General features: G+C 41.9%; 4 protein-coding genes across 6 annotated transcripts; 3 read left to right on the forward strand and 1 right to left on the reverse strand.

Annotated features, from left to right (window-relative positions):
• The first annotated feature begins 344 nt into the window (after nt 1-344).
• On the forward strand, nt 345-11,794 carry ccne1 (cyclin E1). Of its 2 annotated transcripts, none has more exons than XM_044031233.1 (12): nt 345-676; nt 1,236-1,288; nt 2,872-2,962; nt 3,583-3,645; nt 4,043-4,212; nt 5,192-5,327; nt 7,403-7,549; nt 7,827-7,922; nt 8,479-8,613; nt 9,547-9,658; nt 9,766-9,923; nt 10,610-11,794. In XM_044031233.1, the coding sequence occupies exons 2-12, from the start codon at nt 1,275-1,277 to the stop codon at nt 10,805-10,807; spliced, it is 1,320 nt and encodes a 439-aa protein (XP_043887168.1). In that variant the 5' UTR covers nt 345-676; nt 1,236-1,274; the 3' UTR covers nt 10,808-11,794. The 2 variants fall into 2 exon arrangements, with proteins under 2 accessions (XP_043887168.1, XP_043887169.1); XM_044031234.1 differs by having other exon boundaries at nt 4,046-4,212.
• A 223-nt stretch (nt 11,795-12,017) lies between these two features.
• On the forward strand, nt 12,018-16,036 carry zgc:162297 (uncharacterized protein LOC555865 homolog). The gene is made up of 6 exons (XM_044031235.1): nt 12,018-12,698; nt 13,056-13,138; nt 13,226-13,406; nt 13,828-13,981; nt 14,079-14,206; nt 15,752-16,036. Exons 1-6 carry the CDS (start codon nt 12,626-12,628, stop codon nt 15,940-15,942), a joined length of 810 nt encoding a protein of 269 aa, XP_043887170.1. The 5' UTR covers nt 12,018-12,625; the 3' UTR covers nt 15,943-16,036.
• A 678-nt stretch (nt 16,037-16,714) lies between these two features.
• Nucleotides 16,715-20,029, reverse strand: si:ch211-260e23.9 (uncharacterized protein LOC555795 homolog). 2 transcript variants are annotated; one of them, XM_044029629.1, is made up of 4 exons: nt 19,863-20,029; nt 17,905-18,038; nt 17,657-17,816; nt 16,715-17,499 (listed from the first exon to the last, which is right to left on the reverse strand). In XM_044029629.1, exons 2-4 carry the CDS (start codon nt 18,026-18,028, stop codon nt 17,271-17,273), a joined length of 513 nt encoding a protein of 170 aa, XP_043885564.1. In that variant the 5' UTR covers nt 18,029-18,038; nt 19,863-20,029; the 3' UTR covers nt 16,715-17,270. The 2 variants fall into 2 exon arrangements, with proteins under 2 accessions (XP_043885564.1, XP_043885565.1); XM_044029630.1 differs by having other exon boundaries at nt 16,716-17,499; nt 17,657-17,813.
• A 674-nt stretch (nt 20,030-20,703) lies between these two features.
• LOC122772800 (protein C19orf12 homolog) lies at nt 20,704-22,785 on the forward strand. The gene is made up of 3 exons (XM_044031089.1): nt 20,704-20,871; nt 21,879-22,085; nt 22,306-22,785. Exons 2-3 carry the CDS (start codon nt 21,926-21,928, stop codon nt 22,569-22,571), a joined length of 426 nt encoding a protein of 141 aa, XP_043887024.1. The 5' UTR covers nt 20,704-20,871; nt 21,879-21,925; the 3' UTR covers nt 22,572-22,785.

Below are 22,785 nucleotides of genomic sequence, written 5' to 3' on the forward strand. Positions count from 1 at the left end.
TCACGTGCTTAAGGTATCGAAGAGTTGATGTGACGTATATTTTGTTGAGTGAGTCGTTTAAGAAGTGGCTAAAATCTGTTTGTTTTTTTCATCTCCTTGCTAATACGTAGCCGTAGCAGTGGCGCGAGCTCTCGGGGAGGAACTGAGGTTTTGTTTACATCTGACAGAGTAGCCACGCGGTGCCTGGCTACTTCCGTTTTGTGGAAGCTCCGCCCCCTGCCCCGGTCCAGCTGTCACTGCGCGCCTCCTCTTCCCGCCTGTGGATGTTTGAAATCACAAACTTTGATTTTCCCTCTCTCTGCGACTCAATACACACACACACACACACACGGATGATACATACACGTAGATGTAGAGGCGATTCATACACACACGCACACGGCGCGTGACAGTGTGTTAGCGCCGCGTCTGACGGGAGTTTGGAGCGGGACAATACGGAGGTTGGAGGGGGTTAAAGGTCTCAGCTGCTCCTCCTACTGAAGTGAAGGCGCCAGAGCTCAGAGGAACCAGGTTCACTCACTCACTCACATCCACAGAGAAACGAGCCAAAGAGCGGCCCCGTTTGTGACGAACAGGCGGGAAAGACTTTTACACAACATCCACCTTTTATTTCGTCTCCTTCTTCCTTCTCCTTCTTGTGGATACGAGTGAACTTCAAGGACACAACAGTCTTGAGGTGAGACCTTTATGTGCAGTTTGTTTGTTGGGTCACTCCTAACAGGCTAGCAGTGACGTGCCGTGTTTGTAGTCACAAAAGAGTGACTTTATCAGCTTTAATGCGTGCTTCTGTGCGTGTTGTGTGCCTTAAATGTCGTCCGTGGCTCCGCGTTGTGGCTGTTTTTGTGCAGGAAACTGTGGGGTTTCACAGCTGTGCTGCTAAGTTTCGGCCATTATGTGCCGAGGGCAGCTGTTCAAAAGTTAGCATTAGCGCTTTGATGGCAACGCGTTTCAGCTAAAAAAACAACACATTGGTGAAGTTGAGTGTCTTCTGTTGGTGGTTGTTGAATTTCCCCGAGTGTACTTGGCCGTGTGTGGGACTTTTTGTCCACTTTTAACATCGTGTACTGTGTCCTTTTTCCCCCCCGCGCCACCAGCAGCAGCAGCTGCAGCTGCAGGCTGAGCTGGGCTTTGTTGGGAGTGGGGGTTGGGGAGTGAGACTACATTCATTTGTTTTATGACTTTAACACTCAATTGAAGTTTGTTTTTTACTAAAACCAAACGTGTCTCTTTCACAGGTTTGCTCTGAAGTCTTGACGTCGAGCCCTCAGAGTATAATGCGAGGAAAATGGTAAGTTTTACAGTGTACTTTCCACTTAATGATAAGTCTTACAGTAAAAGTTTGTAGGCAAAATGTCCCATTGTAAGTCCTTTCCTAACCATTTGTCTTTGACCTTAATGGGAAAACGTTATAAGGTCAAGTAAATATGTGAAGGATGAATAATAAGTGGCTAGGAAAGGACACGACACTACGTCATTACCACAGCGACGGGTTATTTTAATGAGGTAATGTTCTGAACGTCAACCATTAAGTTTTTTGACACTTTGTCCAGCAGAGGACCAATGGGCGTGGACAAACTATAGATATACATATTGGTTATAGATATATTGCGATTATTTGTAACGATATTGTTCAATATTGGAGTCATTTTGAGCTATTAAAAATTGTAAATAATAAGTATTTTCCAATCTGAAGAGTAAGATTTGCATTATTTCATCAAATGTAGTGTCCTTAACTGTGGATATTCGCAATTGCAGTTACTTCACGATAAATTACGCAGCCGGACAAACAACATAGCCTAATCACAGGAATATTCACTCATATTAATGACTGAATTCTCTTGATTATTAATTAATCTCGTGATTTAAAGTGCTTTCTCTCCATTGTCGATGGTAGTTTTGTTGCTCAATTTTGGGGTCTGCATTTTCTCCTTTCCCTTTGATTCAACATTCTTGTTATTTCACATGGTATTTGGCAAAATTCACACCAGGAGAGAGACTCAAATGACCTGGTGGCCAGTGAACTTCTAGTCTGGTCAAGTGAAAAAAGTCCAACTGTTTGGGGGGGAAATTAACTGTTTAGTGACTAGAAATTGAAATTATAGCTTGTTATAATCAATGATGTTGCCATTGAAAAATATTTAGGATGATATTGCACAGCATTTCAAAGTAAATGTGTATTTGATGCAAAATAAGTAAATTTTCTTCACGTCCAAAAGTAGTTAGTCATTTAAAATGGCTGCTACTGAGCTAAATAAGCTGAGTGGACTGTGAGCGCCCCCATGTGCCGAGAGCCAGTATGTACTAGGTGAAGTTTCCCCTTCCCCATCAGGCAGCATTTTCCTGCTGGAACCTAAAGTTTTCTACACTCACTCCCCCCCTCCCACACCAAAGCAGAAAAGAGAAAATCAGCATTTTCAGCGTTCAGGGTTCACAGGAGCTGCTCGTCCACTGCTGCTGTGTTTGTGGCATAGATGCAAGTCTGAAAGCACCGGAGTCATAAAAATAACACATCTGAACTTGTAATTTTACACATTGTACGACTAATAAAGGTTATCTTATCTTAACCGATGAGGCGACGGTGACTCAACAACTCCTGTGTAAAATAACTGGTTTACTGAATGGACTTTGGTGTGGAAAAGCAAGTGGTTTATGCTCAGTAAACCTTAAAATCTTAAGTCAGCTTCCCTTAACGATTAATTTGTCCTTTTCCTAACAGGAGAATAACAATTGAATCACTCTGTAGAAAAATCTGTGTTTTTAAGCTCGTGGGGAGACAAAAAGTTGCCCGTCCCCATTTGGTCTTGAGCCTCCTCGGTTCCCTTCTGTCGACCCCAGAGATCCACTCTGTGTTTTTATGTTGTGGTGTTACAGGGAAGAAGACGCAGAACAGAAGTCTGTTGCTCCCGAGGCGGCCCAAGAAAACACCGTACGACCGAGGAAGAGGAAGGCAGATGTTGCCATTGTAAGTAGAAGAAGTCTGTAATATCGCTCTGTTCCGGCACGGCTCGACTCTACTCGGTTTGGTATCGGTTTTTCTTTACAGTGGTGCAGACTCCGCTGTGAAATATTGAGATTTTACACATTTCCATTGCTAAATGTTGGAGATTAACGTTATTATTTCAGGATTTTTAAGTTTAAGTCTTTTTAACTGAGCTACAGTTCACTTTGATTTTTGTGTCAGGCTTGTGACTCGTCCAGCGACGGCACTCGGTGGCCAGCAGTCCGTCGACATCACGGTTTTCAGTGTTGCATGATGGGATTGCGTGACGTCAGCTCCTCGGTTTTGAACATTTTCATGTTGCCTTTTGACATTCCATAATCTCATTTTTGCAAGGAAACAACTTTTACTTAAAGGTACAATGTTTTTCAAATGTATTTGTATTTATTGTTGAAATTGCAAGTGAATGTTCCTCACTGTTCACTTCCAATTGTGTTGAAGAACCTATGGTCGCCTTCACTTGGCGTCAGTAGTAGAGTCGAGCCGCGTCGTGCTGGAATCTTCTGTCGTTTGCTGATTAATTAACCCAGAGTGAAAACTCTTCGCACCAAAGCTGAATTCATTGTTGTTTCTTCTGTGATCAGTATTTACAGGATGTGGATGAGGAGGTCGCAGAGATGACGAGGAAGAAGCAGCGCGACTGTGAGGTAGGCTTGGTTTTCATCTTCTCCTTTTATTGCTGCCTCCTCTTTCTTTCTGTCTCATCTAGGTTTGATTATCTGTCCACACCTGGTTGTTAAACATAAACCTCACCGTTCCTCCATGTTAATGATTCTGTATCAAATGCAACCCTTCACACTTGGTTAATAAGTTTATATGTCCTTAATGCTTTGGTTTTAGGAATTGGCGTTGTCTTCTGGTGTCATTTAAAGGCACAGTGTGTGAAATTTTAGCAACAGTTATTGGTCAGTTTGCCATGTTGCTGCTGTGAAAGTCCCAGGAACCTATGTAGCCTTCAGATCTCATCAAAAGACAAAAGATTTGTCCAAAGTCACAGCTGTTGTCTCATCCTCACCACATTTTCCTCACCTTTTCTCCGTGCAGCAGGTCTGGAGTCCTGGTGCTGGCTGCAGAAGTCCACACCGGTGGATCCCCACGCCCGACCAGGAGGAGGACCAGCCCGTGACTCTGATCAACGCGGGCGGCTTCCCTCTCTACAACTTCAGCAACGTGTTTGCGACGCCCGTGCACTGCGCCCCACTTCCTGCACTGTGGTGAGTGCTCTTTCTCGTGCTGTTCTGAAGTGGTTCCTCGGGTATTCTGATGTGTGGTGGTTTTGACGGGGCAACCGGCCTGAGATCCAGCAACGCACAAAGAATCAGATTTTTAGCTGCTAAAAGTATGTTTGTTGAGAACTTACTCTCCCACACCAAATTCCATAGAGAAAATCAGTATTTTTAGGTCACAGGGTCACAGGAGCTGCTGCCTCGTGTGGCAGGTCTGTGTCACTGAGGTAAATCTTAAATCACTGATTTTCTCTATGGGCTTTGGTGTGGGAGAGTGAGCAGTTTGACAAACCTCCATTTCCTCTTGGAAAATGTCAAAATGAAGGTATTAAGAGCTGTTGTTGGCATAATGTTACATACACAGTAGGCAGCAGGACTGTGACTGATAAAGGCCCAGTCAGGAAGTGGGCAATGCCATCATCACCTTTTTTTAATGTTTCTATTTGTGCTCGTCCATCAGAGTTTCGCAAGTTCTCGTTTTTAAGGACCATGAAAAACTGTGTGTGAACTGTGATGCATTTTAAATAGGATTGTGACTTTTGTGAGACTGTTAAAAACAAAAATTATGGAAAAATCTCTGAAAGAATTGTTCTCTTCCCTTCCAAGAAATTTGCATCTTGTATGGTGACATTTCAAAACATGCCTGTTGGGGAGGACGAATGCTTCTTCTCTGTAGCTCGTGTGTCAACATGCAAAATTGGCAACTACTCAAACGTGTGTGTGTGTGTGGAGATGGTGGGGGGAAAAAACAGATGCATGTTTTGAAAGGTGTAAAAGGTGTTAAAGTTTTGTTTTTATTAAAAATACAAGCCTCAAAAGAAGCATATAAACAAAATGTGTGAAAACACAAACTCATTTCAAACAATGTCCCAACTTCCAGGGATCTTATCTTAACCACTCTAATAAGAATGGATGAAAAGTCATCACAGCATTTATCCCTGATACCGTTTGTGTTGGTTGATCACAGCTGGGCCAGTAAGGACGTGGTGTGGAGCAACATGCTGGCCAAGGATAAGACCTACACCAGAGACGTCCACGTGATGGACAAACATCCGCACCTGCAGCCAAAGATGAGGGCGATTCTCCTGGACTGGCTCATGGAGGTTTGTCCCATGTGTCTGTTTATTATTATTATTATTGTTGTTATTAATAATAATAATAATAATAATAATAAGTGTTGATTTGTTTGTGGGCAGAAACAGTAAAGGATGTGTTCTGTTAAAATGATGCACCTCCATTTTTCCCTGCATCCTTGGTGTTTGAAAGCTGTGGTGAAACCCAAGATAAGACTGAAGCAGCCCGTGCTGAACAGAGGTGGCGCTAGTAGTAGTAGCATTCATAGTACTAGCGGAAGCAGTACTAACGGTAGCAGTAGCACTACTAGCAGCAGCAGCAGTAGTAGTAGTAGTATTAACAGCAGTAGCACTACTAGTGGTGGTAGTAGTAGGAGCGCTAGTAGTAGTAGTAGCAGCGGCAGTACTAACGGTAGCATTAGCACTACTAGCAGCAGTAGTAGTAGTAGCACTACTAGCAGCAGTAGTAGTAGCACTACTAGCAGCAGCAGTAGTAGTAGCACTACTAGTGGTGGTAGTAGTAGTAGTAGTAGTAGTAGCAGTAGTAGTAGTAGCACTACTAGCTGTAGTACAAGCGGTAGCAGTACTAGCGGGTGCAGTAGCAGCACTACTAGTAGTAGTAGTAGTAGTAGTACGAGTGATGGTGGTAGTAGTAGTAATACTAGTGGTAGCAGTAGTATTAGCAACTCCAGCAGCGTCACCCGCCGCAGTACCAGTGTTAATGTTGACAGGAAATGTAGATTTATTTTTAGTCTTATGACTAAATCCCCATCTGATCGTCGGCTGCTCTTGAAGGTGAAGAATGAGCTGCGATAACTCGTGAGCTTCTCTCGTCTCTGAAGGACGGAGATTAAATCTGATTAGGCCTTAATTGATCACCTTTCAGTGGAGTAGAGTTTATCAGATGATGATAATAATCTGGTTCCTCTTCATATCAAAGTGTAAAGTGATGCGAATAAATGTGATCAGGACGAGATTGGGAAGTCATGTGACGCCTCATCAGATCTGTTTCAGCTCAGTGTGGATTTAAATGGACTCAGTTGTGGCTTTTAAAGGGATAGTTTAGGTTTTTAGGATTCTTGCACTTTGTCTGTATAATAAATGTACGACTGCAGCACAACTGCACTGTTCTGTTTGTCCTTGTCCCAGTAGAGTGTTTCAATAGTGGATTAATCAGTCTGTTTTCTAAAGAATTTAAATAGTTTTTCAGCTTCTTCTTTTTGCTCCACACAACAAAACAATCATGAAAAATTAATCAACGTTTTTTCTGACATTTTTTTGGGACCAAACAACTAATCAATTAATAATCAGATGATCAGTGTTTCCCAAACAAAAAAGCAAGGTTACTATCAAAGAGGGAGGAGCAAAGAAACTAGAGCATAGTAACTTTCAAGAATGTAAGATCACAATTTGGTTGATTATAGTATATTTTAAATCTGTTATTCTCATGGATGGAAACTTTTTTTTTTCCCTGTGTTCCTGTTGGATTTTAGATTAGATTAGATTAAACTGGGGCCATTTTGTCACTCAGCAGCCATGACAGATAGGGGGCGTGTGACTGGATGTTGTGCATACCATCTGCAGGGATTCCTATTGTTATATAATCTTAGAATCTTTAGCCTCCATTTCATTTATAAAGCAAGAATATTAAATAAGTAACACACTGATCCAGTCAGTCAGGACAATGCTTGACTGCTATTGTTGCACACGTGTCGTTCATGTTATTAAAGTCTCTCGACGATGATGACGATGGTTAGAGCTGAAACAATTAATCGCTAATTGATAACTAAATTATTTGACAACTATTTTGATAGTCGATTAATCGGTTTGAAACAAACCTGAAGTTTGTATTGTTTAAGCTTCTTAAATGTGAGTATTTTCTTTATTTCTTTGCTCTGGATAACAAAGAAAGTCAATCATTTGAGAACATCGTCATTTCCAGGTTTAACGAACACCAATCAACATTTTTTAAGGTTTTCTGATATTTTATGGACCAAATGATCAATCGGGGAAATAATCGACAGATTACCCGATTATGAAAGGAATCGTCAGTTGCAGTTGTGATGGTGGTTAATGAGGTTGTGTTGTGTTGTGTTGTGTTTCAGGTGTGTGAAGTGTACAAACTGCACAGAGAGACGTATCACCTGGCTCAGGACTACTTTGACCGCTTCATGGCCACACAGAGAAACGTCTTCAAGTCCACGCTGCAGCTCATCGGCATCACGTGTCTCTTCATCGCTGCGAAAGTGGAGGTGAGACAGCGGCAAAACCCGGAGACCGGACTCCGGTTTAATGAACATTTTCAGGAACTCTTCCAGGAAGTCCCCACTTAAATTTCGTCCAATGGAGCCTTTTCAAATTTATACCGTTCTAGCTCTACTCTAGACCCTGGATTTAAGGTCTTGATTACTGACACCAAATACAATTAAAACTTAAATACTTAAGAAACATTCACTTCTCCATCGTACAGACCATAGCTTGCTGTGATTGGTTGTTTTTAAAGCTTCTGTATGTTTTGGCTTCTTTCAGGAAATGTATCCTCCCAAAGTCCATCAGTTTGCCTACGTTACTGATGAAGCCTGCACTGAAGACGAGATTCTCAGCATGGAAATCATCATTATGAAGGTAAACACTTTCATCAAACTCAATATGATTCAATGATGATTGGGACTCGTTGGTGACGAGGAGACGAGGATGGAAAAGTACTTTTTTTTTTTTGCAATAAATTGATCAGTAAATAACATAAGATAGTCTTTTATTTGTCCCACAGTGGGAAATTATACATTGTTACAGCAGCAAAGACAGTAAAGATGAGAAATAATAAACATGTGTTACCAAAAAAGTACAATATATAAAGATACTAACAACCAAACATTTTTATCCAGCGTGTATTTTAATCATTTAAACAAGTTCTCTGAGTTTCCAGCTTCTTGAATGTGAATATTTTCTGGTTTCTTTGCTCCAAAAACACAAAAGTGAATTAAAAACTGAATTATCTTAGTTGTGACAAGACGACACACGTGAGAACGTCACCGTTCCCAGACGTTTCATCCACAGAAAATATGATTTTAATGGTGAAAATAAATCAAGTTGCAGCCGTGAAATAGACGGAGGAAAAGCACGAGTTACTCGAGAGTGAATTTGTGATGATTTGTCTGATTGATTTCTATTTGTGTCACAGGAGCTGCAGTGGAGTCTCAGTCCACAGACGCCCGTCTCCTGGCTCAACGTTTACATGCAGGTGGCTTATCTGAAGGAGACGGACGACCTGCTCATCCCCAGATACCCACAGGCCACGTTCACTCAGATCGCTGAGGTAAGTTGTTGTCTTTGTTTGTCTGGTTTATTTACTGTAGATCCACAAAGAGGGGAATTTACTGCGTTACAGAGTTAAAGTTAAAAGAGAATAAACCGCACATTTCAACATTTGTGAATTTAAAAATGTAGAAAAATATTAAAGGTGAAGATGTAGGCGGATAAAAAATTGGGTGTTCTTACTCTTGAATCTCAGAATCCCATGTCGGGCGTTTGTAAAGTTTACTGCGACGTTCCGCGAGTGTGAAACGCAACATTCTAGTTGAAACGTCGTCCTAGGAACCAGGAGCACGCCGTCGGTCGTCAAAGTGTGAACATCATTTAATAAGAGCTGACAACGTGTGGTTGAGTCCATCCACTCTTCAGGAAACTGTTCCACTGACCCGCTCGGCTCGGCACGGCACAGCAATCTTGTGTTTCCACGAGCTGAGTACCTGCTCTGGCAAGGTTCCAAACGAGCTGAGGCGACTCTATCCGTGACGTCGCCAGACTGTCGGCCACGTCCTCACGGGAAGAGACGTCCGAAACGAACTGTAGATGAGTTAAAAAGACTGAACAATCTTTAAAAACGTGGGTTCATCTCCAACAATTACCAGGGAAATGTCTAAAATCTCGATATTTAACAAAGGAGTCTGCTATATCGAGTGGAAAACCAAAGTGAACTGTGGCGAGCCGAGCTGGGACCATAGTTGGGAAAGGGGCTCGTAGTTTGGTTCATAAAATGTCCGTCAGTGTTTCCCAATCGTCCAAATAATGTTTAATAATCAGTTTAAATGATTTCAAAGAAACAATTCAGTGAAACTGTCAACTGTTGTGTTCATGGATGAATCGCTGCAGCGCGAGAATGTAGTTCTATTTGCAAACAGTTTGTTTGATGTGGAGCGGCTACATTTGTGTCCATGTGAATGACGGCGACGACGTGTCTTATTTCCAGTTGTTGGATCTGTGCATGTTGGACGTGCGGTCGCTGGAGTTCTCCAACGGCGTCCTCGCCGCCGCCGCTCTGTTCCACTTCTCTTCTCTGGAGCTGGTGGAAAATGTGTCAGGTAAAAAGGGAGACGCCACAAACTGGACAGACCATAATAATGAGTGTTTGCGTTTGTCTTCCTGTCCTGACACGCCTGTCTGTCTGTCTGTCCGTCTGTCTCTGCAGCTCTGAAGAGGGCGGAGTTGGAGGAGTGCGTGCGGTGGATGGTGCCGTTCGCCATGGCGCTGAGGGAGATCGGCGGTCTGCCGATGAAGACGTTCGCGGGGATCCCCGCGGACGACATGCACAACATCCAGGTGCACGCCCCCTACCTGTCATGGATGGTAAGTGACAGGAAGTCAGAGAGTAAACAGAATCTTTTATATATCTTTTATTAACTTCATGTTTTGTCATTTAAATTCAGAGATTGAATTAGTTTTATCGTTTTATTTGATCATTCTGTCTTATTTAATTAAATTAAAGTCATAACACAAAAGTAGGAGCTTATGTTCTGTGTATAACACTGTAATAATAATAATAATAAAGTGTTATTGGCACAGATTACATGACGAAAAGTGAAAGAGTCTTTAATTAAAAGGGTTAGGGTTATTTTTATTTATTCATAAGTTAAACGATAAGCAATTAAATGTCATAGTACTTTTATGTTTAGAGCTGAAGCGAATGTTTTCATAATTTGATTAATCTGTCAATTATTTAATCTGTCTCCAGAAACGATTCAGTTTTAATGATTTCTTTGTCAAATGGAGCAAAGGAAACAGAAAATATTCACATTGAAGAAGCTGAAAAGTCAAAGGAAACTTGTTTTTAATCATTTAAAAAAAAAAGAAAAGTAAATCAGTCAAACGTGTGATTTCAAAGAACAAAATAGTTGACTTTTAAATCAGTAATCCATTTATTTTTGGATGGAAAGTTAACGTGTGAAACTTTATTAAAACGTTATTACGACAAGTGAAATAATGATATAAAGTCAGTATTTATTGATTTATTAATCCCTGTGTGTTTTGTGCAGGAGAAGGCGTCCTCGTACCAGGAGGCGGAGCTTGAGCGACACAGCAGCTGTGCGGTGCCGTCAGGCGTGCTGACTCCGCCCCTGAGCATCGAGAAGAGCGAGGAGCTGGCCGGCGCCCCATTGCCCAAAGTCCTGCCCAGGATGCAGACGGCGGCGTCTCCACGGCAACCGTCTCCGGAGCGGCGAGACGACCACTGAGAGACGCCAGAAACCCGGATTAGATTTGAACACCAGAGCTGTGACTTTGTTTTTTGTTTAATTTTTTTAATACGGTGGAGGAACAAAGCGATGCCGACGACCTGGATCCAGGTGTTTTTTGTTTGTTTTTTTTAAATGAGGGGGGCGGGGCTTAAACACACTGATGCAGCGACAATCAGTGAACACATGTTTTTTTGACGAGCCCGTTCAGACACGACGACGACGACGGCGGCGGCTGCTTGCATTAAAGAGATCGTTCAAGTGTGGTTGTGTGAGACACTGACAGAAGCGGTGCTGTGAGCGCCCCCCTGTGGCGAGGAACCGGCCTGACGTGCGTGAAAACACCGAGTTTGTCACTTTGTGAACCGCTCGCTCTCCAGCGCCAAATCCCATAGAGAAAACTGTCGATTTAACATCGCGGCGCACAGGAGTTGTCGGTCCACGTCCGCTTCCATCGGGAAGTTTACGCGCGTTATTTTGCGGCTTCGGTGTTTGAAATCCTTTCTTCAGATTTACCTCAGTGACACGATCTCACCACAGGGGGGCAGCAGAGGACGTGCAGCTCCTGTGTCACTGCGAGCTAAAATCGCTGATTTTCTCTGTGGACTTTGGTTTGGCAGAGTCACCGGTGAACAAAGTCTGAGTTTTTTTCTTTTGGAGGAGTGAGATGAGATGTTGACGGTCAGCAGGGGGCGCTCACAGCTCTGAAGCTGAATTATCTCTCGTCTCCTTCCAGTCACATCTACTTTTAATGGTCTTCAGGTTTGTTTTCTATGACGAGGCCAAATTTTCTTTGACATTAGTGTGTGTGTGTGTGTGTGTGAGTGTGTTTTTTTTAATTCTCTTATTGGCCTCATTTGCCCAGGAACTCTTCTTAGGGCCATGTTTGGCTCTGTGCTGCTATAACGAGGGCTTTGCATATTGGAACAGGGGACACAGTGTGAATGTGAGAGTGTGTGAGTGCGTTTTATCTTTTTCTTTTTTTTTTACATAAATATATATAAATATCAAATGGGGCGCTGCTCTTATGTTTATTTTTTTTTGTTTTTTATTGAACAACACATGTTTGGCCGTGTTTTACTTTGGGACCAGTAGCTTGGCTACGTGAATGGACGAGTGACGACGCCAGGCTTCAGAAGCTCATGATTGTATTTAACTTTTCTGTTGTTTTTAATCCCAGTTTACCTGCAGTTTGCCCCCCCCCCCCACCAAAATGTTAGATTTCTATTAGACTTTTCAAAATAAAATGCTGCTACATATTTTCACTACGTTTCTGAAGATTGTATTTTATTTGTTTTATTTATTTAAGTGTAATTCTAAGTGGCAATTTAAAGATGAAGAAACATGAATATAGATTCAGGAGTAGAAATAAAAGATTCTCATACAGAGAAATCTAATTTCCCACCAAGAACAACTTGTAAAGAAACATTAAGTTCACAATATACATTAAAGACAAAATAAATTGGCACAAAGGCTAAAAACATGGCTAGACAAGGAAAATCTACCTTCAGTCATGTTCACAGCTTTATATCACAGTTTCTAACAAGGAAACTCAAAGTTTGTGTTGTAAGGAAAAATATTCAATTACAAGATTCCACATTGATTTATTTATAAAGAAAATAAACTTGAAAGTGATTTGTTATTTGTCAAATTTAAGAAGTCAATAAATCTTACCTTTCTTTTGGAGGGGAAAATGGAGTTTGTTTGAGAGACAGGACCAACCTTTGACCTTTGACCAGTCATGTGATCTTCAGTTTAAAATGAAAAACACACAGTTTTGCTCTCTGTCCGCGGTCGTCACTCCACACAAGCGGGAAGATGAAGTTTGTGCAGTTGTTTGGTCGTTTGAAATCCGTGGTGATCGGAATGATTCACGTCAAAGCCTTGCCAGGTAATTTCACCTCAACATTTACAGTAGAACAATGTTTTAATGCAGTTTAAGTGAAAATAAGATATGACTGATGAAGGCACTTAAAGAAAGACTTAATATCTGTACCATGAGATTATTTTATGACCATAAATAGTGAAATAAATGTTTGAAGCGTAAAAAATGTATTGATCTTTATTAAAATTCTAAAACATGTAGATAATTAGATGTATAGATGGATTGTATGATCATCCTTTTGTATTTATAGGGATTATACTTTTGATAATGATACATTTACCAATTATGAATTTACAGCTTTAAATAAATTTAAAAGGTATAATGAGAGAATTTGTTTAAATAAATAAGACTTGTTTGTTTCAGGAACGCCTCTTCATCGTATGAAAGTGTCTCAGATTGTCGAAGACGCCTGTAGAGAGGCGTCGATCTATCGCGACGCGGGGATCGTGAGTTGTTTTTTTTTTTTGCGTGAACTTCTCCTTCCACGCGTGACGTGAAGTGACCTTTTGACCCCACACGTGTGTTTCTTTCAGGACGGCGTGATCGTGGAGAACATGCACGACCTCCCGTACTCCTTCTCCGTGGGACCTGAGGTGTGCGCGTGCATGACCGCCGTGTCCACCGCGGTGAGGGGCGTCTGTCCTCTGCTGCCGCTCGGCGTCCAGATCCTGTCCTCTGCCAACCAGCAGGCGCTCGCTGTCGCTCTGGCCTCAGGTTACACCCACTTTACTGTCCTGATGAGGTCATGTGATCATCATCTGGAGCCAAACGCTGTTAGAGCAGCAAACAGGAAACTAGTTTATTTTGTTATTCCACTGCTGCCTCCATCAGGAAGTTCACATGTGTTTTTGTGTTACTTTTTTGCATTAGAAGTCCTTCATTCAGATTTATGTCAGTGACACAAAGTGACCACTAGAGGGAGCAGTAGACCAGCAGCTCCTGGTTTTTTTCCATGGAGTTTGGTGTGGGAGAGTGAGTGGTTTTAAAGAAGTATAAGCAGCATTATGTTTTATTTAAAGGGTGTTAATCAGTGGAATGAGCTGCTGTGTGTTTGTGCTTCAGTGAGAAAATGTGAATTTCTTCTTATTTTTTTTTACATCCTGATCCCGATCCCTGTGTTGGTTTGTGGTCTCAGGTCTGGATTTCATCAGAGCCGAGGGTTTCGTGTTCTCTCACGTGGCTGATGAAGGTCTGCTGAGCGAAGCCTGTGCTGGAGACCTGCTCAGGTACCGCAGGCGGGTCGGCGCCGAGCACGTGCAGATCTTCACCGACGTCAAGAAGAAGCACAGGTGTGGTCGCCATGGTAACAGAGGGACGACTGTCACCCTGGAGACACCTGAGTTCTGATGGTTTATTGACATGAACGCGCGTGTTGTCCATCCTCAGCGCTCACGCTCTGACGTCAGACGTCAGCATCGAGGAGACGTCGCGTGCTGCAGAGTTCTTCCTCTCTGACGGAGTCATCGTCACAGGAGCGGCCACCGGAGCGGAGGCCGACACTCGTGAACTCAGAGGTACGAAAACACGGACACGCGGCTCGTGTTCGTGACGTAAAAATACAAGAATTCACAGTTTACAACTGATGTTTCCACCACTGACACTGAGTCACTGCAGTTATCAGTGATCATTTTTAATATCGTTTTTATTAGATGCATTTTAAGTCGGTGCCAAGTTTGTCCAGCAGAGGGCGCACTGATAATTGGTCTTCTATCTAATCTTCTTTCTCATTTTCCCAATCATTTACATTTTATTACACCTTTTTTTGTGAAATAAAGTGACACATATATTGTTAAAATACACTTAAAAATATCTGAACTTTTAACTTGAATAATAAAAACTAGTACAAATTGAGCAGCTCATCATCAAGTAGCTCATTTACGAAGCATGCGAAGTGACCAAATGGGCGCCAGATTCAAAAAGGCTGACTTCCTGTTGAGTTGAAGCGTTCATGTTTCACATTCAGGAGGCGCTATTGAGGCCAGGTGCAATGCACCGGTCTGAGATCCTATGACAGCATCTAACCCCACGTTGAAAATAACCTCAAAGCAATAGAATAATAATAACAATAATCTGAAGATAAACAATAGGTTCCATTTCGGCTCTTGGCATTCATGCTCGGGGCCCTAATAGTATGGTCTAATAATACAAAAACAGGGGATAAATTGTAGAGTATGTCTGCATTTTTAATACTTGACCTCATTTTCCTGCTACAAACTAAGAAAAATGAAGGATTTTGACTTGTAATGTAATAATAATTAAAATCCTTCACTGTGGTTTGAGTGAGTGACAGTCTGAATTTAATCTGGAGCCTCACAGAGCAACACCGCCGCTGTTATTTTAAGAAACGACCGACACGACAGGGCAGTAAACACACACACACACACACACTGTACATGCAGCTGCTGGTCAGAGCTCACACACCAGCGTGGATGTCGACCTCCTCTGTGTCCAAGGATCAGCACAGACACAACAGACAGACGCCAGTCCTGTATAAAATAAAGTACTTAAGTATCAAAAGAATAAAATCCACACCAGCTTGACTGTGCCATATCCTAAAATCACGTTCACTGCTTTATCTTAACGTTAAACGGCACTTTTTTCAGCAGCAAACTGAAGTAAACGACTCACTCCCTCACACCAAACTCCATTGAGAAAATAGGCAAGTTTAGCTCACAGGGACATGGGAGCTGCTGGTCGACTGCTGCCTCGTGTGGTCAGTTTGTGCCACTGAATTTATCTGAACAAAGGATTTCAAAAACCGAAAGGTGCAAAATAATAAAATAACACACTGGAAGTAAGCGATGGTGGTAGCAGTGAATCAACAACTCGTGTGTGCTGTGATTGTGTTAAATTGTTGATTTTCTGAATGGGATTTGGTGTGGGAGAGGGAGTGGTTTACAAAGAGACACAAACGTCCAGTTTCTTATTGAAAAAGGTTGTTTGACGTTGACCAAAAGTGACAAAAAGCTGTTTCTCTTTATTTTAATGTCATGGGGGCAGAAAAAAGTGTCTTTTCCAGCTTTAAAAAAACATGTTTTGCTGTTTCTTTGCTTTTGTAGACGTTTCCCAGTCTGTGAGAATCCCCGTGCTGATTGGCTCTGGAGTGACCTACGACAACATGGAGCGCTACCTCAACGCAAATGGAATGATCATCGGATCTCATTTCAAGGAGGGCGGACACTGGGCCAACGCGGTCGACCCGGAGAGGGTGAAGAGGTTCATGGGAAAGATGCGTGAACTTAGAGAATGAAAGGAAAGTGTCTTCAAGAACAATTCCATTGTTTTGACTTGGAAAAAACGGATTTTAGCCACTGAATAAAAGGCAATAAACGTAATAATATCTATGTCAGGTTACGTCTAAAGTTTCTTAAGAATATGTTTTCTGCTGCATTATCCCATGTTACGCAGCCTTTTCTCAAATAGAAACTGAAGTTAGTGAACTTTGCTCTCCCGCACCCGCAGTAAATCAGCATTTTTAGCTCACAGGGAGACGGGAGTTGTTGATCCACTGCTGCCTTCTTCAGTAAGTTTAAATATGTTATTTTGTGGATTCGGCATACGAAATCATTTGATCAGATTTACCTCAGTGACACAAAGTGACCACACGAGGCAGCGGTCGACCAGCAGCTCCTGTGTCCCTGGGAGCTAAAATCGCTGATTTTCTCTATGGGGTTTGGTGTGGGAGAGTGAGTGGTTTACAAACTTCAGTTTCCTGTTGGAAAACTCCGTCTAACATTGAGATAAAGACGTGAACGTGTTGTTAAGATATCATAGATCCAGCTCTGACATTGTTTTAGTAAAACATACAACCACTCTGAATAAAAGTACAAGAACTATCCCTTTAAAAGCTCTTCAATACATTAATAGTTAAGTTCAGAAACCAGATTCTGAATCCAAGTCAAATTAATAATTGATTTTATGGCCATAAATGTCAACGTCTGTTAATTTAACGTGAAGAACAACAATAATCACGCGCAGCCGCCGCGTTAAGAAAACAAAATTTATTTTAAACCTTTTTTTTTGTACATTTTATAAATACACAAAAATAGAAAAACAACATATTTTAACTGTATTTACACACGTGAGGCTAAAATAAAACATGTTTGCATAAAATTGGAGGAGAGAGAAAAAAGTATAGTACAAACAATTCAGAGTAAATAATAATTCACATGTAATAATAATAATAATAAGACACTGATATGGTCTAAAGCAAAGGCACGTCATACAAAAACACACAATATGACAATCAAAATGTGCCATAATTCACCATCTTATTTGGATCAATAACATCATCGTCACGTGACCCGATCAATCCAGAAAAGTCACATGACCTCGTCGATAATGCACAGGAGCGTGTGTGGTTACAGTTGCTGTCAGGAGACTTAAAGTGACATTGATTTTCTGATGTGACACTTTCCGGCGGCCGTGTTGTCACCACACTCTCCCCGCACAGCTCTGTGTCAGTGCCTCATACAAACACACTTGAAACAACCTGAACGATGACTTTCAAATAAAAACACGTGTTCCAGAGGCTCAGTAAACTGTGACACACACGCAGGCAGGTTTCCTTCCTCCCCGTCAGTAGTTGTAGAGGCGTTGGCAGGGCCGCTTGAAGAAGCCGTAGCGCTTCTCCGCGGGAGAGACCCGCAGCTTGGCGAGGTTCTGCCTGTGGAGGGCGCCGCGGCTCAGCTTCCTGCGCTCGGCCTGGCTCCTGGCTCTCTGCACCGACAGCAGCTGGACGTCGCAGGGCAGAGGGATCCCCCACGCCGCCAGACGCCAGGACACGCGCTGCCTCACCGCGACGGGCCTGGACGGACACGGGACAAATGTCAGAGTGTGAGAAGGTTGAGTATCAGGTGGACGATGATATTATCCTGCAAATGTGGATGTTTTGAATCTTCTGGAAACGTTAAGACGTTTGGGATGGGATTAAAAGTCACACATGCTGCAAAATGCAAAATCACCTGGCAGTGTCCTCTTCATCCTCATCAGATCCTTGCTCCTCCTCTTCCTCCCCCTGACCGCTCATCCTGCGTCTAATCTGGTAGACGGACATGCTCGGGTGCTCGATGAGCAGGTTCTCCAGAGGATCCACCTCAGAGGCCGGCAGCGGCGCGTGCTCTGCTAGTGAGACACCATCATCATCATTATCACCCTCCTCCTCATCATCATCATCAGTCTAATCTGAGCACAGAAGGTTTACGAGTCTCACCTGGGAGATTAATTACGACCCATCCTCCCTCCTCAAACTCCATCAGCTCCTCAATCGTGTCGGCCGCCTCCTCCAGGTCCTCGCCAGCGCCCCCCAGCAGCCGAGAGAGTATCTTCCCGATCATCTTTGTTCCCCTGTATCAGAGAAACCCTCTCTGTGAAAACCCGATCAAATCTACCCCAGCTTGAGTCTCCGATGCCTGGAGAATGCCTTCACTGCTTCATCTCACTGTTGGACGGACTTTTCCCAACAGGAAACTCAAAGTTAGCATCGCTTCACAAACTCCATAGAGAAAATATGTCAGTAAGTTTAAACCTGTCATTGTTGTGACCTCGGCATTCATAATCCCTGCGTTCAGATTAACGTCGGTGACACAAAGTGGCCACACGAGGCAGCAGTCGACCAGCAGCCCCTGTGTTCATGTGAGCTAAAAACGCTGATTTTCTCTATGGAGTTTTGGTTTTTAAAAAGTTGTGTTTAACAGTGAGAAAAAGCAGTGAACATATTCTTAAAGGGCCACTTCAGCTACTCATTCCCAGAGATAAATGTGTTGTTTGATTCATGTCTCATTCCCACAACAGAGGAAGTCGGGTTTAAATATCCTGAATAAAATTTCAATGTCAAATTTACTTCCTTCAAAGAGCAAAAGATCTGAAAAAAAGTAAACATACAACAAACTCCTTCAAAAAACTTGACTTTACTAAGTGAACCCTATATTAGGTGGCTCATACAACTACACTACAAAAATAATAATAATCCTAAAATAACCCTGCAGAAATGTTGGATTATGGGGTAAAACTCACAGATTACATAATCCCATATGTGAGAATTATCAGTCTAATTTCAGCCTCTTGTGTCACAATGTCCTCGTCCTGACCGTCATGTCACAGCTCAGGTTTCTGTGCTGGTGTCATGGAAACTGTTGTCTGATACAGAGCTGGTGTCAAGTGTCAACAGCTGACAGGGGGCGGGGGCTGGGGGGGAAGGGGGAGGGGTGTTTGTATCTCTACACCTTCAAGGGGGCGCCATTGGCAGGAAATGACTTACATCTTGAATATCATTCTGAACTTTCTGGAATAATTGATACTAAGTTTTACATGTCAACAAACCTAAAATATACCTTTAATGTTACATTAACATACTATTAAAATATTTTTAATATTAGGAGATCATATTTCTGTACTACTGTAGACAGTATAAGGTTTAATATTGAGTTTCTTTATCTTTAGTTATCTTGATTTAAATAACTGCTAACATGACAGTGATTGTAAAATGTAAAAAATTTAACGGTAACCAAAAAACATTTAAAAAAAAATACTAATGTCACAAAAACATGTGCAAAAAAATTACAACTGTTGTTAAAAAAAACACAATAAAAATAAGCTAAATGTTACACACATTCGCGTGACATGTGATACCGCAAGTTACAAAATAATAAATGTAGAACAATATTATTAATTATGTAACATGTTTAACTGTCAGGTTGCGTAAGGTTACGTAAGGTAAGAAAATAAAATCTGGGGCGGAGCTTTTACTGAACGTTGTTAAAAATACGCCCGATTTTTAATCGGTTTTGAGATGTTTGACAGCGTGAATCCCCGCCCCAGCCCGTGGCCCCGCCCGTTTTGCATTTTGAAGACAAATACAGGACATTATCGGTTGTATTTTATCAAAGAGACGGTACTAAAACTACCAACTTCAAGTAATGAATATTTTCTGGTCAATAAAATCGCGATTCACAATGTTGTTTTTGATAAATGGACGGATTTAAACTCTTATAAACGTCTCTAATGTCACTTCCATGTCACAAACATCGAGGATAGGAGACATTTTAATTGGAAAAAACAAGATTTTTTTTAAATCCAGTGTTTGACGCTGCAGAGACATTGCAGAGACATTTCAGAGACACAGGAGAACAAAAGACGTCTGCTGTGACGACGAGGCGGAATAAAACTCACCCGCTGGACTAAAGTTCGTGTGTGTTCGACTCCGGTTCGGCTGAATTCGGTGTTTTTGTGCAGAAATCCCACAAAATGTCTCGTTGTTTAAAAAACCGCTGCTGCTTCTCTTGTTGTCGCTGCTGAGATTGTTTTGATCTCAAAGTTGTTTGTCTTGCGAAGCTCCTCCCCCCCCACGTCACCGCATACGAATCCCCGCCCCCCGAGGCGCTGCGTCACATCAGCTCTTAGCCAATCACACACGGCGTCACATGTGACGCAGGCGGACGAATAACATGTAACATGACAAGAAACATTTTGTTCTTTGTGAAACAGGAAAGCTGTAAAAACATGTTTTCATACAAATAGATTATGGACAAACTTATCTTGTGTGTACATTTATATATTTTATATTATAAATACGTCATATTTTTGTATTTAACCGTGTAAACATTACAACTTGTTGGTTGTTTTGTTGTCGGCTGTATATGTATACAAACATTATGTATATATATATATTTAATATAAATAATAATGCTACATATATACTTTCATTTATGTAAAGTGTTATAGAGAGTTAATATACATTCTGTATTTAGTTTTATTTAACTTTTAAACACGTTAATTGAGGGGAAGGATCTTTTCCTGCACTTTTCTTAGACTTAATCAAACTGGTGTTTTTTGTATGTGTGTTATTATGTGTTATGTATATCTCTCATTGTTTGGTTAACATGTTGAAAAAACAAAAGGTACATAAAAACAAACATACAGTATGTGCATGAGCATTACACTCGCATCTTTATGAAAACTACAACTTTATTTATACATGCAGTTACACTCCAGTCCGACATGTGGCAGTAAAGTAACAACAGCACGTTGTCAAAAACAAGACAGGTAGTGAAGCATGAGCACGACAGTCAGACAAGTCAAGTATTCTGGTTAGAAAAGTAATTTAAAGTGAATTCAAGTAAAGCCGAATTCATGCGGAGAGGGAAAAGTACCCATTGTCTAACTCCTCACAGAATTAAAGGTAAGAAATCACACGTTTTTCGTGGAATTCCGTCAGAATGATACGGAAACGTGACTGTTGCTGTTTACCTGAATCGAAACAACTTTGAACTGCTTTGACATTCAATTACATCATCGTTGACGAGTTTCTTTGTCTCTTGTTTTTGTCTAAAGTTACACCATAGAATTATGTGCAGTGTCATATGTCGTACAGTCAGTTTAACTGGGTTTATTACGTGAGCTCACGAAACTCCATTATGAAACCGCCTGATAATAATAAGAGTTTCAAAATATGCGTATAAAACGCGCACAATTTGACGTTTTGTATTTTATGAATTGACAGCAGTCTCGTTCTGTGACATTCGGCCTCTACAAAGTTAACACGTTGCATCATTTAAAAAATAATAATAAATGAAATGAATAAAAAGGAGAGTTGAATCCATAATTGATCAAGTGTGTTTTAAGTTCAGGGACACGAAAATACAAGTCATTAAATATTATTATTTTTATTTATTTACTCAAACCCAGAATTGATCAAATGTGTTAAAGATTAATGATAAAATAAAAATGAAAAGCTAAGAACATACAGATAAAAGTTCAGTTTTAGTCTTGCATAAATATGAACACAGATCAGTGTTAAAAATGTTACACTTTATCTTTCAGACTGTAGACAACAGGAAGTGAACTTTTGCATCATTACTTTAACATTCATCGTTTCCATTGGCATCTTCATGCACTTTTATGCCTTAGAAGTTCATCTCAAGTCTGTAATATTTTTGCAGTATGCTTTTTGTCATTAGACGGACATTTCTGGCCTCCATGAGCTAAAATCTCTGATTTTCTCTATGGGATTTGGTGTGGGAGAGTGAGTGATGTACAAACTTCACTCTCCTGTTGCAAAAGTCAGTCTCACAGTCTAATAAAGCAGTAATCATATACCTGTTTTTACTTCTGTCTTCTAACACTACCTCATTTAATTTCTGGAGGTCAAACTTAAGCTCATAAAGCTGTTCTCTCTTGTTTTTGCAGGGACGACGGAGCAGTAGAGCCGATTGTCCACCTCCCTGTCGTCCGTCATGGCTCCACAGATGAACGATATCATGCGTCTGTGCTGTGAAATATCGGCGCACGACCAGATCAAGGTTGCGGTGAAAAACTCCACCAAAGGAGCGATGGTGGCAGGAGGAGGCGCCTTCGTCGGCGGGATGCTCGGTGGACCAGCGGGAATCGCTGTTGGTAAGACGGCGATCTACTATATATAGATGGTGTGACCTCTGACATCACAACTGGCCCAAAGGTCGAGGTCGCGGTCGCTACCTGATCTGTACTGGAAACTCGATTTGTTCCACGTGTGTTTGATGTGCAGCTACTTCCTGTAAATATACTTTGGGGTTAGGGTTTCTTCTTCTAACCGAAGTTAGCTTCACTTTGATTGACTCCATCGTGTCTCCACCAGGTGGCGCAGTGGGCGGCCTCCTGGGCAGCTGGCTGACCAGCGGTCAGTTCCGACCTCTGCCGGAGATCCTGATGGAGCTGCCGCCCAACCAGAAACAGAAGCTCTACAACGACATTGTGGGCGTGTTGGGAAACCTGGACTGGACCGACGCTGCCCAGCTCATCGCCCTCGTGATGGGCAACGCCACGCTCCAGCAGCAGGTGACCGCCGCGCTGCTCGGCTACATCGCCAAGGAACTGAGAGCGGAGGTGCGCTATCAGGACTGAGGTGACGCGTGTGTGTGGTCCGACTTTTCAAAAACACAGTCATGTCAGAGGTGAAGTCACTCCTAGGTCCGACCTCCGGTGTGAATGGAACGCAGCATTAGCTGGAAATGTTGAGTCAGTAATTCCCAGCTACCTTTTTTTTCTCTCTTATAGTTAGGGAATGCCGAATCATCATTTTCTGTATCTGCGATTCTGAATAAATTCATATTTAATA

This window comes from Solea senegalensis, linkage group LG7, assembly GCF_019176455.1.
Source record: "Solea senegalensis isolate Sse05_10M linkage group LG7, IFAPA_SoseM_1, whole genome shotgun sequence".
In the NCBI taxonomy this organism is placed as follows: domain Eukaryota; kingdom Metazoa; phylum Chordata; class Actinopteri; order Pleuronectiformes; family Soleidae; genus Solea; species Solea senegalensis.